This window comes from Pelecanus crispus, chromosome 5 (genome assembly GCF_030463565.1).
Source record: "Pelecanus crispus isolate bPelCri1 chromosome 5, bPelCri1.pri, whole genome shotgun sequence".
Lineage (NCBI taxonomy): Eukaryota > Metazoa > Chordata > Aves > Pelecaniformes > Pelecanidae > Pelecanus > Pelecanus crispus.
The window spans coordinates 66,512,005-66,531,531 of record NC_134647.1 but is presented as its reverse complement, the minus strand read 5'-3'; the positions used below and the strand labels follow the sequence as shown (position 1 = coordinate 66,531,531).

The following is a 19,527-nucleotide window of genomic DNA, read 5'->3' as shown; positions in this document are numbered from 1 at the left end:
CCCAACATCCTTCTGTGCAGCATGCTGCCCATTGTGTCCTATAGCTGGCCAACTTGCTAGGTGGCTCACTCAATTTAGCTTTGCCGGAAGCAATATTCTTTTCCTGAGGTCCCACTGACTTCTGTAGGATCTGGAAAGTGGTGAACAGTTCTGATTCCTGTCTAAAACAGGGAAATTGGGCTGACAACAGCTCTAGAGGAAGGAGAGAGAAAGGAAGTCAAATGTTTTCCTCTCATGCATTGTGAAATCTGAGGAACAAGAAGCTCATAACTCAGTAGTTCAATTTGGAAGCTTTAAAAAAAAAATACCCATTTTTTTCCCTTAATGACTATTTTGATCACACATGCACTTACTTCCTGCAGGTCCGGTTTGACCTCTTTGTGCAGATGGGCCTATACTCATGTCCGAAGTAGTTGATCCCCATTGGTTTCTAATTTTTGCTGTTCCTCCTACCTTTTCCCAGTGTTCCCTCCCTTCCATGTCCAATCCCACCTTCCACTTCTCCCAACCCTCCAGCCACCAACCAATCCGCCTAGGATGTGCATGGACACAGATGATCTGGGTGCCCTGACCTGCTCATCATTCACCTCTCAGAAGGAAACAGGTCAACACATTGCCTCTCCCTGCCCAACTCTGCAGGTGGAGTATTTGCTTCTATGGGGAACAGATGAAGTTAACGTCGAACAGTTTTATGCAAGTCCCCACATAGAGTTTTCTAGATTTCTCTCCTTTCCCAAATGTTCACCTTTGAAAAATGGAAGCTGCATGTCTACAGTCTGAGTAACTCACTGGTTCCTCTGCCTCTGGATTTGGAATTACAGGATAATACTATTAGTCAGGAACTGGTAAGGTACAGCACTCATCGTATAGTTACCAGGCTCTGACAACCAGTTACCCAAATCTCTACCAATTGTGTCTTGTTAAATAATCTGCTGGAGTTCATCATCTTGTAGGAACATCCACTGCCCTGGGACTTGTTCCAACACTAAAACGGCCCAAAGAACGTCAGTGTGCCTTATGACACCTCACTGTGCTTACCAGTGCAGGGCAGCAAGTAGATCTCAGCTTCTGCTGCCTTCACAGCACCGCCAGTCTGAGATTATGCCTGCGATATACACCTTCTTACGGAGTTCCTCCGGGTTCCCAGTCATGCCTTCCTGGTACGAGGCAGGTCAGTCCCAGTGCAGGTCAGCCAAAGCTGTGACTGGGTGTTGGGGGGATGGGAAGAGGCCACGTGATGAAAATACAGGAGGAAGAAGCTGACAGCAGATACAGGCACGGGAGGAGGAGTCAAGCAAGCAAGTCTCACATTCAGCCAATGGTGCTGGTGTGGCTGGCACCTCACGCAAAGCCATAAAAGCATTCCAGCACCACAAAACTCCTGCTGTATTGCTGAGTATCACTACTGAATTTACCTGAAAATAGTCAAAATAGATTTACAGCACCACTGTTGTCTCTGCAAGGAAGAGGCTGACAAGGGGGATTCCTGTCCCCAACAGGAACTTCCTCACTCTCACATCACTCAGTTGGCAGTACTACCAGACCTGTGGGCCCATATTAAAACTGTGAATTGCACAGTACCACAAGACTAAGACAGCACCCAGCAGGGTGATGATTATCACAGCACCCAGCAGAGTAACCCTCATAGCACCCTGATGCAGCCCTTGACAAGTCAGACTTTAGAGACCTAGCCCAAATGGCTGGGCAGTGACTCAGACCTCTGGAGTGTCTCACAGGACACACCGGGAGTATGCAAAGTATTTTATTTTGTACGTTAAGTGAGAGGATACTTCATGTTCTCAGTGCCAGACACAGAATCAGTGTATGGTACACAGTTCCCAAGTGCTTACTTCCAGGCTACATCTAACCTGGCTGAACACCAGGGCCCTTTGCTGGCAGAGGAACAAGCCTCTTCCAAAAACCTGCACTAATTACAGCTGCTCTCAGGGCCCTTAGAGACATCAGGCTCCACTTCCCAGCTCTTGCGTTTCCTTTTCTTTCAATAACAAAATTTTTAAAAGAATGCTAGTTTTCTGGGTCAGAAGACTCTACATATCAGAACATTTTGATAGGAACGTCATAATACTTGTAATTCCCTGAGATCTTTTATCTTGCACATCTCAGACGGACTCCAATGGTATCAGCTGGCAAGGAGCCAAAGGAGCTCTAAACCAGCATGATAAGATCAGCACTGAGTGGAGGAAATGCCAACAAAAATCTCCCAGTTTTCCCTGGATTTTCATCCAAACAAATGAGTTTGTCACTTTAGTTCCCCCCTCAACAAAGTCTCAGTGCCTGAAGGTTGGCCCTGTCCCCCCTCAGTAACACTAAATTAATAAAACAGCAGTGTATTTTCTCCGATTTGCTCTCCCACCCCACTGCTTGTCTACAAGGCCTCAACTCCTTGGTGGAACAGTAGATCATCACATGCCATAGCTTTCTAGGCAACTGTTGCATCACATGCTAGAACTCACGATGGGAAGAATTCAAAATTAATACTATTGCACCGCTCTCAGAAGATGCCATAAAAGGAGACCCACAGAAAGCATGAACTATGTAACATTCAGCGCCAGAAGACTAAGCACCAGATCCAGAGAGGTATTTAGGCACTGAATTTCCACTGACACCAATGGGAGATAGGTGCCTAAATACCTCTCTGGATCAGACCTTCAGTAGAGGAAACTTTAAGGCTTGATTTTTCAGTGGTTATACAGTTCCTACAAACTCTTCAGCACCTTCTTTGAGGAGCAAGTCCTTCAAAGGAATGCTTAAGAGACTCATCACACATTTGTCTCACCTGAAAACAAGCATGCAGTTCTCAAAGGAAACAGACTGGATCCATTAGGTACATGGAAAAAAAAAAACCACCTTTTATGACATTGTTCAGGTGTCACTGCTTGGCTTCCTAGGAGCCATTTAACTCCATGAATCTCTAAGGCAGGATGCTGTCTGTACTACCAGACTTAGGGAGTAGCAATATGATAGAAGGCATGTGACAGCTATTGCACAGTGGAAGAATACCTGATAGACATGAGCTGCTTGTTAAAACTTACAGGTTGTTTTCAATTAACACAGGCATCACTGAATTTCATCATCTCTTGAAGCAAAACAACAGCAACAACAACAACAAAAAAAAAAAACACACACCACAAAACAAGAAACCTGTCCAGAATAACATAAACCAAGAAACTGATAGGATTCTGTAACTGATCATCTATAAAAAAATTGAACTGAACATGCTCTTAGTGGGCAACAAAGGGCAATCGCTTGCCCCGTTCAGAAATATAAATCAAAGATACCACCCAAAGGAAAGGGGAAGGAAAAAAAGGCCCTTGTGATGACAGTTCAGATTGAAATTAATTTGCCCACTTGCAGAAATTCTAAAAGTGTTTGCTCTTGATTTTTCATCCCCTCCACATGGCAGCTGCTTTCTTCCAAAGCACACACTTGCACTGTTGTGGGCTGTAGGAGCAAGACAGCCAACATTGGAAACAGACATGTCCTGCGGTGGCATGGCAAGCAATGGGCACAGCGGCCACACCACAGGGTGCGCAGAGCCGTAAGTACATATACAGACACAGACTTGTGTCTGGCCCAGGGACTGACACAGGGGGAAGGTGTCACAAACATAAATCTCAGGCCAGGGAGCCAAAGAACTCAATCGAATTTTAGTCACGTGCATCTCTCAGTTTCCCTTGGCTGCCTCGATCAGCTGTGGCCTGAAGTTGTAAAACCTGCCCACAGCTGCTCTGCTCACCCCCAACCCAATGTTTCACACTGTGACTTTATGCAGGCTTGTTTGGGTCTAACAAGGTCCTTATTTTTCTACAATGCAGGAAATAAGGAAACCAGCCATCAATTATTAGAAGCGCAGCAGATCTGAGCTGTGTGGCTGCAAAACAGATTTTTCTTTAATGAAACTGAGCTGGCATTTGCCAGAAATAACAAGTGCCCAAGACCAAAATGTAAATCAAAACTAAAGGAGAGTTTTCAAAACTTTGAATCATTGGTAGCAACAGACAAGCTCAGAAGGAGGTTGGTATGATTTTGGAATGTCTTAAAAATGTGTGACTAATATGACTTCTAAAGACATTATTTGTGAGTTAGTATTTCAGTCTCCCCACAGAAAGAAAACATCATGACCAGAGAGGGCCACAATGTTTGCTGTAATAACTGTGTTAGTATGCCGCTATTGCTACTCTAGGAAGGAGGCTAAGAGCCTTTGTTTTGATTTCAGAAAGCAAAGAAAGGGAAGACATTATTGTTGAAAATCATCAGTGCTTGGTAAGAGAAGGAAGATCACAGCCATTACCCTTTCCCCACATGTCCAGGTTTTAAACCCAGCGCTTGGTTTTATTTGGTCTCAGCCCAGGTCCTAGGGGACAGTAGGTTCCATCACAACATCTCTGAATAGAGACTAGTCTAGTCAAGGAGGAGCGGTGCTGTTTGCTGAAGAGAGAGACATAACAAGAGGAAAGAAAGGGAGGGTTTGGAGGAAACATTAGTTGCTAGCAATGGCCCTACTGTAATTACTGTCAAAACTGTGTGATTGTGGTGCAGTAATGCTCCTCCTTCCCCAGCGTGCCCCCTATTCTTTGTCATGAAACCCAGAATGAAGCCCTAAATTTGGCCTCAGTATGGACATTGGGCCCAAGGATTGCAATGCAGCAGGCAGGTGAAGGAAGAGCAGCACCAGGTCCGGCAGCAGGAGATGGCCTGGAATCCAATCTTTTACAGACTGCAAGTAGAAGCCGTTGGGATGGTCCGGCTCGTTCATCTAGTGATTCTACCATTGAACGCAATTGTCCATGGTTGAAATGAATCATTTCTTCCTAGCTCAGCAACTAGTAAAAAAAGTACCAGAGGATTTATCACATCCTTTGCGAAGCTGTGCCAGGATTAATTATCCTTGTAGTCAAAAACATGGGTCTTCCTTCTTGTTTGGTATGTCTTGGTTTCCAGGCATGAGATGCCATTCTGCATTTATCTGCACCCAAAGAACCCTCAAGTATCACATATTTTCTCCTCTGGTACATCTCCACAACAGACCAGATTGCCTCTAATCTTCCATTAGTGCATCAGTACTACGTACGGGTTAGCATCTTCCAGTTCTTCTCCAAATCCTTTGATTTTTCAAAGCCGTTCAAGAAAGTTTGAGCATTAACCTATCTTCCTGCAACTAGAGTGATGCTTAACAGAAAGATAACATCACTTCCCTATGCTTTTTAATAATGTATCGTATCACCTTGTAACTCATTAGAAATTTATTTTCTCATACCAATTGAATACGACATCCCAATCCTTTTCAGCGTCACTGCTTTCCAGGACATACAGCCTCCCATCTATAAAAACAGTTTATATCCTCCATGCAAAGGTACAGTCTCACATGTTTGACTGTATGAAAAGATTCATTGTCCAGTTCCTGATCATTGCTTAAGAAATACATGTTGCATGCCAGTCACTTCCTAATTTTCATTTATTATTCCCTTAATCTGAAGCAACAGACAAACTTTACTAGCAGTGATTTTCTATTTTCTGTCAGGATCGCAGTAGAAGCTATTAGACAACACTGGGAACAAAACTCAAATTTTCAGAGCTGTATACAAAATACTGTCACTGTACAAAATACTGTTGCTTGGTGTGAATCTCAATTTCTATAGATAAATCACTTTTTACTCCATTCAAAAGGCAACATTATTGTTTTCTGTACCATTGGTTTTCTGCTATCAACATTGCCCGTGACAATTCAAAATGTATCCCAGAAGCTTAAGTCTAATCTACCAACACATTTACCTCTGCCAGCCTCAATCTCAGGCTTGTTATAAAACAAGAACAAGCTTGATGAACTCTTTTAAGAAGCAGAACAGCTTCCTACAACTGCTCTGTTAATGCAGATTTCCACCACAATACATCCCCAGTTCTAAACAGTCTAAACTCTACCTGGACCATAAGGATGTAGATATAACCAACAACTAAAGGCCAATAGTGCTGGAGGACTTCAGCATGGTCAGTTAATTTTCATATTTGGAAAACAGGATGCATTGCGAATGAATAATAATAATAATTCAATGTGAGACTAATTCAGTATCAATAAGGCTATTTCCTTCTTCAGAACAATGGTTGGCATTTTCTATCCCCAACAGGCAATCGTTTGTTAGCAATGGCATGTCCCCAGAATGCCACAGAACATTTCACAACTGCTTTGCACATAAAAATCAATCATTTTCCATGCCCAGTTGTCCCACTACTGGCTCTCCCAACTGCTGCTCTAGAGCCCTTCACTCAGTCTCGTCTTCATTGTATGCCATCTCAGTGTTTTCTTGACAAACAAATGAGTGGCCAGAAACACCAACGTTAGAGAAGGAGAGATTTGAACTTTGTTCAGTAAGTCAGAGAGGATAAAAGCCTGGAGTATTACAGTTTGAGGGAACCTCTTGTAACGCTTTATAGTGCCTAAGCAGTTGGGTGTGGGAATTAAAAATGTCACAGGAAAGACGGTCGGGTCTGAAGAGTTACATCCCACAGCAGGATTTCCGTCCAGCCTGTCTTTAAAAACTCCAGTGACAAACAACTTACAGCCTGCTTGGGCACCGTATGTCAAAAGTTAAGTATACTCCTAGTTAGTATCTTTCCTAGTGTCAAGCCCACATAATCCCTGTGGAAGAATAAACCAATGTAGAAGAGACAGAAGGTGCTGAATATCAGGTGCATTTCACGAAGTGCTTAGTACCAACAGGGAAAACCTACAGCCACACTCATCTTCAGAAAGGATGCAATAGGTGATTTTCTTCCATACCAGCAGAACAAGACTGGTGCCCCTGAAGGATATGTGGGCACCGTGCACACGAATTATAACTCCAATCTATAAATCAGTGAATTCTATATCCAGAAGGTCCTTCTCGTATTTGGCTTATATTCTAAGTCTGGGTTGCTCAGCAAACTAACAAATGCTGTAGTCAGGAGCATTCACACTGGAAGCTGTATCCAATCTTCCAGATTGTTTTCTCTGCTGGTAGTCAGTATCATAATTAATTTTTACCTAAATGCTAGTTGGTTATGAGACTATTTTTCACCAAGTTTCCTCTCAAGTCGCATATTATCTAGGGTCTGAAACTGCCTCCCTGTCACTTCAGAGTGACTGCTTGCTGCCGAAACATCTAGCCCATGCATAAAACATCTTTATCACCTCTAATGTTTACTGTTCTTAATTTTCAAGTCTCCCAGCAACTTCTCCAGCAGCTAATGAAAAAAATCTATTGTTGGCATTAACACTAACCCTTAGCAAGGGAAGTTCCCCAAGCAGGTTAGTCCCATTTTGAGAAACTTAACCTGGGTGCCACTGAAGCAGCAAGCCTCTGAAAAACACCAGTGTTTTCACTCAAACTTGCCAAATAAACTGTACTCGTAGCCAATGCCATCATACATTTGGGCTTAAAACACTATTGATGATTAGTCATTCCAGCAATTTGCTCACACTTTCTAGCTTTCGGTCCCCTTTATATTGGCTTTCTATGACTAATCTTGCAATACAGACACACTTGTAAAGGTATTTATGGAAGCAGCAAACTTACAAGTAAAAAGGCATAAAAGCGAATTTTGACAAAGCAGTCCGAGTATTCATGCCAGTAATTTCTGCCTCACAGTTTCTGACAGGATGCAGTAAGAGAAAGGAGATCTCATATGAATAATGTTTCCAATAAAACCTAGCCAAATCACCCTGACAGATTTTGAGTATTTACCTATTCAACAGACCAAAAGCTATTTACACCAGTTGCCATACTTCCACGTATTTAGCCCACAATTCAAGTAAGTTACAACCCTTTACATATATTTAAAAATAAGCCAACAGCGAAGTTGCACAAAGTAAAAGACAGAGGCCAGGAGGCTGAGAGAGTAGAAAGAATAAGTTATTGAGACTCGAGGGTGGGGAAAGAGCAAGTGGGCTCTAGGGGTAAACATCCCTTAAATTTCCTGCATATCCATTCAAATCAGAGAGATGCTGAAATGCATGGGGATCTTTGTTTTGAAAAGAGAACCATTCACACACATAGTCCATAGCTTATCCCCACAAAAACATGACAAGTCAGCAAACCTTATCGAATAGCTCAAGAACTCAAAGAAAAAGAATATAAGCCAATTTGTGGCAAATTGGCAAGAGGGAAAATAAGAAGCAAAACTATTCAGATTAAAAATGTGAGACATCTTTTTCTTTTGCCAAGTGAACTGAGTCCATACTTACAAGACAAACTTCTCTGCATTAGCCCTCAAGTCTGCCTCCTTTTTATCCACTCTTTGTTTTAAAATGGCGTCGCTTCAGATTTGCACCAGAGCTAGGGATAATGGAATCAGGCCAGCTCAGTTTCAGTTGAACATAAACCAGCTCTGATGACTTCAAGGAAACTGAACATTACAACAATCAGATATCCAGAAAGGAAGAATTCAGTGTTGCTTTTTCTTCTTCAAGTCCTGGGAGACAGCCTCAGCTGTGTGCAAAATCTGTTCTGCCAGAGTGATGAGGATCTCGGGAACCTTGCAGTAGCTACCTGCACCTCAAGCCCAGGGGCATACAATCCATCAGGTGACTTCTGCCTCAAGAACAACAGCTGTAAGAGACTCTTCCATCTGCTGGAAGGCAAGGGCAACCCTGAGGTTGCTTCCTCCAGCAAACCACGGGGGAAGATTTTCCTCCCAACAGGTACTTATTATTGGCTATTTCCAACACAGCTCCCTTAATGTAGCCTCCTTTCCCTCACCTCAGTGTGTGAAGCACTAAAACAAATGGGAGAATTTGTTCCTCACCAACAATTCTGCAACTGGCAGCCTAAACCAGATGCCAAGCAGTAAGAAGCCCGAATAAAATGTTCCATTAAAAACCTTACTCTCCCAAAGATAACAAATATGTATTTTGCACTTTTCATCACTCACACTCAAGGAGACTTACCAACAAGGGCAAGCACCACGTACTTCACGTAGAAAAGTGAGAAATTTGGTCCACTGTGTAGAGGGGGTGCAGCCACACTCAAACAAGTGCCACCCCAGGCAGATACAGCCACATGTTGCAGTGCAGCATCCTGCAACACCACCAGATCAGATCTGAAACACAGCACAGCAACATCACCTGAACACTGCACCTGAACTAACAAGCTCTGTCCCTCAGCATAGAAAATCAAGCTGGCCCTCACGGTGTGCCGAAACAACTGCACTGTTCCTGGCTCCAAAACTGGCTTGTCTTTCTGTAGACCATACTCTGTTACACTCTTGCAGTAGAAATATCATGAACAGTACACAGACTTGCCCCAAAATGATACAAGTGGTACAGCCCAGAACAGAGTTCAAGCACCCAAACTCTTTTCATCCAAAACATTTATATACTTGGGCATGTCAGCTGCTGGCACAATCCTTCACCATTTTTGCTTGTTTCATGTACGATGGCAGATCACATCAGCTTTAGACCCATGCAGGGTCTTGAACAGGAATTAAAAATAAAGGTGAACGTGGTGTGCTGACTGACCTTGGCATCTGAGCTACTGGGCTGCTTCTGCTTGCACACTTTTCTCTCTGGGAGAGAGTTTAACACTTGGATCTTCTCTCCTGTGCCTCAAAAGAGCATGGATGGGATTTTCAGAAACATTCAGTACTGGCCTCCTCCTGAAGTCAATGCTACAGCTCCCTGCAATTTCAGCAGGAGCAGCAGGTCAAAGCAAGAGTTATGAAACCTCATGTTAAATCCTTTCCGGGATTTTCCCAGAAAATACTGGGAAATAAAACAGAAATTTCCTCTTTTATCTGTTCTCACTTTAACTCTCTCTTCTCTGTCCAGCACAGATGGGGGTTGGGAGGTAGGCAGGACTTACATAAGGAACAATAAGCGAGAGCTGGTTTAGAGTGAAATGAGTCCTTCTGAATGCAAACTGCTGCTTTCCTTGAGCACCCTTCCTGTCTTATTTGGTCTTCTCTCTTAAGCATCTGCCACTACAGAGGTGTTCCATCAAAGAGCACAACACACAGTCATCATAAGTGACTGATCATTTGCTCTCAGTGAAGGATTCAGCTTAAATCAAAGCCAGCTGCTTCAGAGAGGGGCAGACGGCTAAAAAGAAGTTAAAAAAAATAATAATAAAAAATGCAATCTAGAACCTACATACATAGGAAATCTACTCTTGTATTTCAAATAAGTAACTCTAAGGTATTTAAGCCTCATGCACAGAAAACAATTTTGTAGCTTTTTTTTTTTTAAATCATCCTCTTACATTGTTATTCTGCCATAATAACTCTGAAATGTGCTACTCATCTCTCCCAGTTAAATATCCTGTTTCACAAGCCCACTCCTAGATATCTGAAACTGCACAGCATTTCTATCTAGCTTTAGGCATCCAGCATTCCAAAGAATTAATATTTAAACTTATTATAAAGGAATGGGGATTGCGTTAAGCATGTAGTATTTAGCAAAACAAAACATTCATATTAATAAACTGTTGTGTTGCTTCTTTGAAGCACATTTATCATTCTTTAAACTCAAAAAAAAGATTATGCTCCAAAACTGACACATGTATCTATTTTCCTCTTAATACAACCAAGACTTAGACGGGATTATAGAGTGAAAGCTAGCAAATTTCAATTTTTACAATATGCTTAAAATTATATTGTTTGCCTAGGGGATTGTTGACTTCAGTATTTAAGTGACTTAACCACAGCAAATTGTGAAAAAGCAGTGAATCACAGCACTTATTTAAAATAATCCTAGACCCTCTACCTCTCATTGGTAACTGCCTCATGTTAACATTTTCATACAACTATTGCTCTGATGTCTCTTGATTATAGATATAATTAATAAAAAAAACTGAATCAGTTACAAAATATCACTAATTGGGGTTTTTTTCCTCTTACATTAGCCTTTGATTTACACCTCAGATACGCTCTCCCAAGCCAGCACGTGTAATTTATTTACAGCATTGGAAGGCAGGCAAAATACATCATCTACTGTTATACAACCTTCTACTAGGTATTAAAATACCAGGCCCCTGGAGACACACTTCATATAGTTCAGCAAGTTCCAAAATAAACCAAACCGCCAACCCCTTAAGCACTTAAAACAACAATGGAGATCTGTATTAAAAAGTTAGTTTTACAGTATTTGATGATGTCGCCTTAGTGTCATTTTTCCCCCTGGCTAAATATGCAAAAAACCGTAAGAATGTATTTGCTTTCCCCTCATTCTAAAACAACTGACAACTCTACAGCTCTCACAAAGCCCTCGTCGTATCACACACATAAATGCCAGAATTAAATGCAGTTTAAGATGTTTTGCATTCATTTAAACCTTAGAATAAATTTGATCGGGTAGATTCAATTACAATGCTCCTTACCAATCCACTATGCAAAATAATTACATATACATGCAGACATAATGACAGAAAAGTCAGACATAATTATTAGATTTAAACCGACACAATTGCTTAAAGAAAAAAAAAAAAAAAGAGATAGAGCTCAAGCACTTTGTGATGATTTGACTGAGTTCAACCTTGTAATTCCTAAATGCTCAACACCTTAAAATAACCTAAAACACAGAATTTGAATCTATTTCCTATTGCAGCTCTGGCAATGTCTCATCTGTTTTTCAAGTAGTCTCCTTTCGACAAATATTCTTAATCATTAACAATCATTTAGTATATCCAAACTAATGACCGTAATAAAAAATAAAAATTAAAAAAAGAAATCTTTGTTCCAGGTTACTAGTGAAGCGCAAATTCTGAGAACAGAAAGTTCCAGCTTCCAACTGAGATTTCACATACTGGGTGCCAGAAATGTAATAGGAGGGGAAGGCAAAAGGGGAATTCTTTGCCTCCATTCTTCAAAGCCTGTGCAGAAAGGTAGTACTGCAGTAGTCTGAACTGATACTTATCTGAATGGAAGAACAGGCCCTTGCTTTTTTAACATGCCCCATTTAAACGCAATAAAACAACATGAGTGGTTTTAACTGGTCATTCTGTCTATGTCACTGTAACGCTCCCTGCTCTCAGGAGAAGATAACAGCTGTGCCATATTCAGAAACACATACTTTTGCTATTGTTTGCACATTTGTAGGGCAAGATTACACTGTACCACAGTTAGTTAGCACTGCCCTTGCTTTGGAACCCTGTATTCTTTGAGTTACATCAGTGTGCTGGGAAACAACATTTGGTGGCCGAGAGAAAAAAAGCACACAAAACCAACAGTCTATTAAAAGCAGTTTCATGCACTGTGAAACTATTACTAGATTGCACGCCTTGTTCAAGCCTGTTGACATATAAGGGTAGAAACCTGGAGTACAAAACAGAGCAGTTTACATCTATATTCCCTCTCCAATTACCCTGCCATCAACACCTTCAGCAGTTCTAAAAATCACTAAACAGCAGAAGTTCACGTTTCTAGAATAATGGTAATCATGGTACTGAACATGGAAATTATATTCACAGTACTACAAATTTCTCTTCATAGTCCATACGTTATTCCACTTCCTAGCTTACAGATGGATTTAATACAAGCTTGTTATTCGTTCTACAAGCTTTTCCCTGTACACAGGATAAAGAACTTCTGTAATATTAGGATTGAAATACTGACCCAGCTAAAGTTAGTGGCAAGACCCCTACTAATATTAATTGTTTAGAGTAAAATTTTGTCTCTCCTACTCAACATACTGAGCATCTTTGCTCACTGAAAGTGAAAAAAAAAACCAACCAACTTTGATGCAATAAAGAAGTACTATCTCTCAGAAGACACTCACATTACATTTAGTAGTTTTACTAAATAGAATCTTGAAGCACTTCCAGAATATAATCTCAAATCTACTAAAAATACTCAGCATACACTTTAACAGCTTATGTGTATACAGGGTTGAACTCTAACATACAAATAATCATTTAGATACAGTTGAATACATAATTTAGAATATTCTAAGTCCAAAAAATTTGTAGTTGATGAGACTACTGACAGGAACACAGTAATGCACATACTTCAGTACTTGCAAGATACAGAACCTTTTCTTGCTATAAAAGAAGAAAGAAAAAGATATTTTTCTTCTCATCCCATTTAGCAGAGTATATAATAATCCCCATTTTCATTCCATGTGTTAATGTAACATTCTAAAGCCAGAGCAAGTAATTTCTTATTTTTTACTTCTATTCTTTCAATGAAGACTCAGGAAGTTACAAAATCTCTTCCACAGATCAGACTTATTTCCTGTAATCCAACATTATTTGTTATTCCATATAATTCTACACAATAATAAAGCAGATACAATATTTATTCTCTTCCTTTTTTCCAATAGGTGTGTTTTTTTCCTGAAGCAGAGTGGGGTTTTTTGCTTTTACTTTACAAGTACAGAATGCCTTTGTATGACAGGTCAATCATTAGATCTTCTGGTTTGTATTTACTAAATATTCTCTACAACCAATCCCTAAATAACAAAGAATTTAATTATTAGATACAATTAAACCTCTTTTAAGTTAAATCCATGAAAGGGTCACCTTCAATTCAGTGACTCTGATTTTGCAACACAAATCACCAGAAGAACTTCCTTCAGCAGCAAGTAACTGAACGTTATTTTCCTGTTCAAGACAAGTAAGCATTTTAGCCAGTTTAAGGGAGGAGGGGACAGTCACAATTTATCCCAAATTACTATGCATTCTCCAATCTGCAGTTTCTTCTACTTTCTCCCCTTACAAAAAAAATTTTTAAAAAATAAAATAAAATTTAAAAAAACATTAAATAAAAAGGAATTCTGTAACTGCAAGTTCTATTCAAATAAACCTTTAAATTCCTTTTTGTAGTGGGGAGTTCAAATGCAGCAAGCAAGAGAACTACAGTGAAAAGATTAAAAATTTATTAGTATAGCTCTATAAAAAACTGAGAGAGTTTAGAGATCACCATACCAGTGAGCCCATTCCCTGTCTCCTTATCAGTCCATATAACATTTATCAGCTCTAGGCAGTCCCTATTTGCTAAAGTGGGATAATTCAGGTGAACACAGACAAGGTGTATGAAAGAAAATGGCAGAATCAGTCCCAAGACCAGCCAGTACACCTAATAAGTCACATAACCAAAACATATGCTTTTGCTTAAGATCTCAACAGTATAAGCTGTTACTATGCAAGGACTGTCCTGCTAACCAAGCGAATAGTCACAGGGGGTTGCAATGGCAAGATTTCCTCTTTCTCAACAGCAGAAGAAAATTAATACATTTCTTAATTGGTTGTATGTTTGGCTGTATGTTTGCCAAAAGCAGCTACAGCTTAAAAAGAACCAACAAAAAAACCCCCACCCAACCCACTTTCTCCTTGTCTGAATAAAAAAATACTCTCAACAAGGAAACATCCAACTACTGCAACCCGAACAGCTTATTGTTTTGCCCACTGTAAGTTAATATCTGAAGTGGTTACTGCAAAGGTCTGGGCCATTTGGATGACTTCCCAGTGGCACAACTAACAGGATAAATCTCGTCATTTCTACTGAGTCATGAATTAGGTACACCGAACGAAACTGGAAAAGAATGAAAAGGAGAAGTGTTTCCTGGTAACAACCATAATCAATGTAATTAAAAAACTGAGATATTTGACATATTTATACATCACTCCTTTGTCACCACTAAAGCTTTCTTTCCCAAAAGTTTCTTTTCTGTTGACGGTAATTATTTTGCCCTCTGTTACTTTCAAAATGGTAATACTGTAGCATGAAATTCAACAAAACAGAACCAAAATCACAGAACCCCAGGAAAACATTGTAAAATAGACTTCATACCTTATGGTACAGTTCTTCTATGCCGAGCAGACTACAAGTGCCTCTAAGAAGCACTGTCAGGGTGCAAATGCTCTGCTTTGTGACATACGGGGAAATCAATGATCAAGAAAAGCGGGTGTATATCACAGCCAGTCATACCAGAAGGGGGAGACTGGGTGAAAACTGAGTGTTTATTTTAAACAGCTCCCAAACAGAACAAAACATGAAGCACAATTCCAAAATACTGATTTTTTTTTGTAAACAACCAATAGCTCCATCCTGCGAAGTTTAGACCCAAATGATCCAATTCCCAGAAGTAATCCTCACCACCACCCCTCAAGTTTTTGTTTGGCTGTTCATGTAAAAAGACTTGCTCAGGCACGGAAGCATTTTGCAGGATCATAATTTAAACACTGTGAAGCAGTAGAGTAACACCACAGAGACATTACAACAGCAGGATGCTTCTTCCCCATTGTGATTACTTCAAAGCTGCCCTTTTTATTAGTGGGGTAGTGTATCATTTTGATTCATTCTTTTTTGAAAAAAATCCAAAAAAAAGTAAAGGCATGTTTAGAAAAAAAAATATTTTTTACAGGCAACTATAAAAATTGATTTTGTTCTTGTTAAAAGAGGGTCTTTTACCCTCCCTACTTGCAGCTTTCAACTGTGGATAAACCAAAACCAGGAGGCACATTCTGTAATCTAACCCAGATTGCAGAGGGAATTACTGGGTACACGGTACTCTGGGGCTGGAGAGCCGGAGACGCACAGCACGATGATCTGAAATCAAGCTGTCATCAGTTTCTTTCCCAAAACCTTTTAGTGGGTAAATCTGAGTATTTCCCTCATTCCCACTTCTTAGCTGCATCTTGTTATATCACATCCACATACAGCCGTCCCTGGTCCTTTATCTTCCCGAGAGAACCAGGGTTGTTGGGAGATGGTTTACACCACTCCTTGAAAGACCGGTGGCTCTCCTATCTGCAGCACAGCTCACTTTAGATACACAGAGCTCTAATTTTACAGTTAGATCACAGTGAGCAATTGAGTGACTTCTGTTATTTCTGTGGAACTGATTCAGAAGCATAGGGTGCTGAGCAGGGGCTGGCAGCTCACACTATTCAGTGGGAGAACTCCAAAATGCCCGAGTGGACATTAAGGCACTTGCTGACGCCATCCAGGTCAGAAGGAGCAGCACAGCCCACACATTTTAAATCAGACTCTAGCCCAAAATTTTACTTTCCCTAACTTCTCCTGAAAATATCTTCACAGGGCAAAAAAAAACCCCAAAAGCAAAAACAAACGAAAAAACACACCCAAAAAAACCCCAGTGCTGTCATCTTTGGAAAAATCCAACATTACCCACCAAATCACCATGCTCAGTAAATGAACCCTATCCTGCCCATGGATACCTCCTACTTACTCCCATGACTCAAGTCACCCATATGCTGAAGCAACCACAAGGTAACACCCTGAACAGAAAACGCGTTAAACAAAAAACAGCAACAAAACTTAAAACACAATTTTTTTCAGTGGTGAAAAGGGGACATTAATCAGTCAGGAAAGATGCATTAGCATCCTTCTCCCAGTGCCCACCTACACCTCCTATAAGAAGTCACAAGTGAATGAAAATTACACTTTTCTTCTTACCTTCCCTACACCCCTGCCCTCTGCAGCACCCACCAGAGAAATCAGCATGAAAAAAGGAGTAAGTAGCTCACAGTGAAAAGGAAAAGAAAAGAAAAAAAAGGAAAGTGCTTCAACAGCCTGCTTGGGTAGGGCAAGGCATGGGTAGGGTTTTAAGCTGGTGCGAACCCTGGTCAAGTAGCACCAGCCTCACTCGTGAGACCACAATGGACTCAAACATCTCATGAGTCCCTTCTACAGGCAGCAGTCGCAGCAGCACACTGGTACTAGAGCTCGTAGTTGTCCCTTCATACTTCATGAATACTCACTCTCCCCCCTCCAAAACTGGTTCTGTGTAACAGACCTTCATTTCATTCTTGCCAAACATTAACAACCTTTTTTTTTTTTTTTTTTTTTAAGTCGGGAGAGGAGAACTGCAGCTTTAACAAACAAAAATAAAAAAGGTAATTTATAACCTGCTGCTCCACTCTGTCTGTATTCACTGGTGATGAACAAACATCCTACAGTTTGCAGGACAGACTTCGTGCAGATTGAGGTGTTCATTAACATAACTTCATAGCAATGAAAGGTGCCATCACCCTAGGTAACAAGCTCACAAAAGAAACTGTTACTAGTCCAAGGGCACGCAGTCTACTTTTTCAGAAGAATGGACAGAAAGGGATGCACTGAAAAAATCCTAGTGGGAACTGTCTTATACCAACAAGATAACAGCATGTACATCTCTAAAACAGAGAATGGGAAAGGACTGAGAAGAGAAAAAGAGAATTACCTTTTTAACATTACAGAAAACACTGCTTTAATATTAATAACCTTAGGTGCATATATATCTCTGCAAGTAGCTTTGTAGCATAAAGGAATGCTTGAATTCCTTCTGATCCCATCCAGTGACACCTTAGAGGGATTACTTTAAATTTTGATTAACAAATTCCAGTTCAATTAACAAGTTCTAGCTCAAATGGGTAACTAACAGATTTTAGTAGGCAATTCCTAACCTAACTTCAGTACCACTTCTTTAACAATGGACAGATGAAAACTGGGCATTTGTTAACTAGCAGAATTTGCCCTTACGCCATGCCTTTCAGGCACCAGGAATCCCAAGCCTGAGTATTCACTGCCCGAATCCAGCATTTGTAACACCTCCTTGAAATACAAACTATAAATCCAAGCAACCGTGGTGAAACTGCTGAATAAGAACTAGGCATTTATTGTCAGTCAGGCATACTCACAAACAAACACCCCACATGCACGGTCAGGAGCGGGACAGACTAACCCAGTGTTCAGCACCATCCTCAAAACAACCACGTCTGAGAAGTGACCAAACCGAGCAGCAGCCTCTCAGAACTAACGAAGATGCTGGTCTCAGGATTTCTTAAAGAATATTGAGAAATGCCCTGCTGCCCATCAGCAAAAAACAGTCTGGTTTACCCTGCACCTCCAAGGTGTATAGGGGAAAAAAAAAAAGTTTTAAAGCTTGCATTTTAATAAACAAGTTAGAAAATATACTGAAGACCAAAAAGAAGGGGAAAAAAAAAACCACAAAAAAAAAAAAGGACCTTGATGCACATTTTTGTTTGGGTGGCGGATTTTTTTTTTTTTTTTTTTTTTTTTTTTGTGGTGGTAGTGTTCAGTTCATGCATTTTTAAACTCACCCTTCACGCTTTGATGTTTCTGCTGCTGGAAATAATCTTTGGAGCTTCCAGCGCATCGCAGCTCCTGCGCCCTCGGCAGAATTGGGATCCTCTCGAATATGCTGGGTCTTTTGGGGATGAAATCTAGCAGAGGCGCTGACATTTCAGGGGGGCTCTGCTCAGGCTCCGTGTGGTCACTGCCGTTGCTGACAGTTATTTTAAAGGACATCTGAGGATTCGAGAGAGCTTTACCGCTGCTGGGACGGGTCCCCCGCGGCGGTTCCTTCAGAGGCGCTCCCTGGCATTTATCGGTCACCTCGAAGCGAGCCTCACCGGCGCTGGCTTTCTGACCCCCTGCGAGCTCACAGTGCATGTCCGCGTCCGGCTGCTGCCAGGGCCCTCGCCGCTCTCCTGCACCGAGCGGCACAGGGGCTGTCAGCGGCCGGCCGCCGCCTCAGCCCTGCCGCGCGCGCCGCCAACGGCCGCTAACCGCCGCCCGCGCGGCGGGGGCAGCCCAGGGCCCGCAGCCGGAGCCTAACGCGCCCGCAGCCCCGCTCGCTCTCTCACGCACGCCGGCCGGAGGGGGAAGAAACGGGGGGCTCGGACCTCGGCGGCGGCTCGCCTGCGAGGGACGGGGAGGCTGGCGCCGCGCGTCGGCTTTCCTCCCTCTCTAGGCAACACCGCCGGGCTTTTCGTAACCGCTCCGGGGAAGGCGAGACCGGCCGGGAGGGGAGGGGGGCCGGGCACACGGCCGGGGCTGCGTCGAGGCCGGTGCCGTTCAGCTGAGGCATCCAAACAGCGGCCACCCAGGCAACAGCGGACGCGGCGGCAGCGCACGCAACGCCGCAGGGAGCGCTTGCCAACGCCGGGCTCGCGGCGGCCCCCGGGTCACCGGCCCCGGCGACGCGCCGAGCCGAGCCGTGAGGGAGGGAGGGAGGGAGGGAGAGCCCGCCCGGGCGCGGGCAGCGCCTCGGCGCGGCGGTGACAGCCGCGCCCCCGCGCTCCTACCTGGGAGGGGCCGCCCGGGGGGACGCGCTGCCCGCCGGCTCCCGCCGCCCCCGCGCCCCGTCCTGCCGCCGCCGCGCCGGGCTCATGGGCTCAGCCCCGCTCCCCCGCCGCAGGGCCGGCTGCCTGAGTGAAGGCGGCCCGGGCCATTACCCTGGCGCGGCGGCGGGGCCAGCCCTTCGCTCGGGCCAGTCGGGGCGGGCAGGGGGAGGGCTGTGCCGCCGGGGCCGCCCCTCGGGGCTTTGACAGCGGCGCGGCGGGGAGCGGGGTCCGCCCGCGGGCCCGGCCCGGGCGCCCCTCTCGGCCTCGCCCCGCCGCAGAGAGGAGGGAGCTGGGGATCCCGCGCTTGCCGCGGGCGTCGGGAGGGGGTCAGCACCTCGCTGCGCCCCGAGCCTCCTCCGAGGGCCCCGCACCTCCCCGGTGCCCGCCCCGGCGGCGAGGGGTCCCTGTGCTTGCCCGCGGCCCCTGTTTTCCCCTCACACCCACTGCCGAG

The 19,527-nt window shown here is 43.1% G+C and overlaps 1 protein-coding gene across 1 annotated transcript in view; it reads right to left on the bottom strand.

Moving 5' to 3' along the window:
* The window catches only part of GLIS1 (GLIS family zinc finger 1), a 208,099-nt gene extending 189,279 nt beyond the window's left edge, over positions 1–18,820 (bottom strand). The window contains exons 1-2 of the mRNA XM_075711221.1: positions 18,607–18,820; positions 18,051–18,440 (exon numbers count right to left, since the gene is read on the bottom strand). Coding sequence (XP_075567336.1) covers positions 18,051–18,440; positions 18,607–18,820 — 604 coding nt within the window. The remainder of the gene's footprint in view (positions 1–18,050; positions 18,441–18,606) is intronic.
* Between the last annotated feature and the right edge of the window lie 707 nt (positions 18,821–19,527).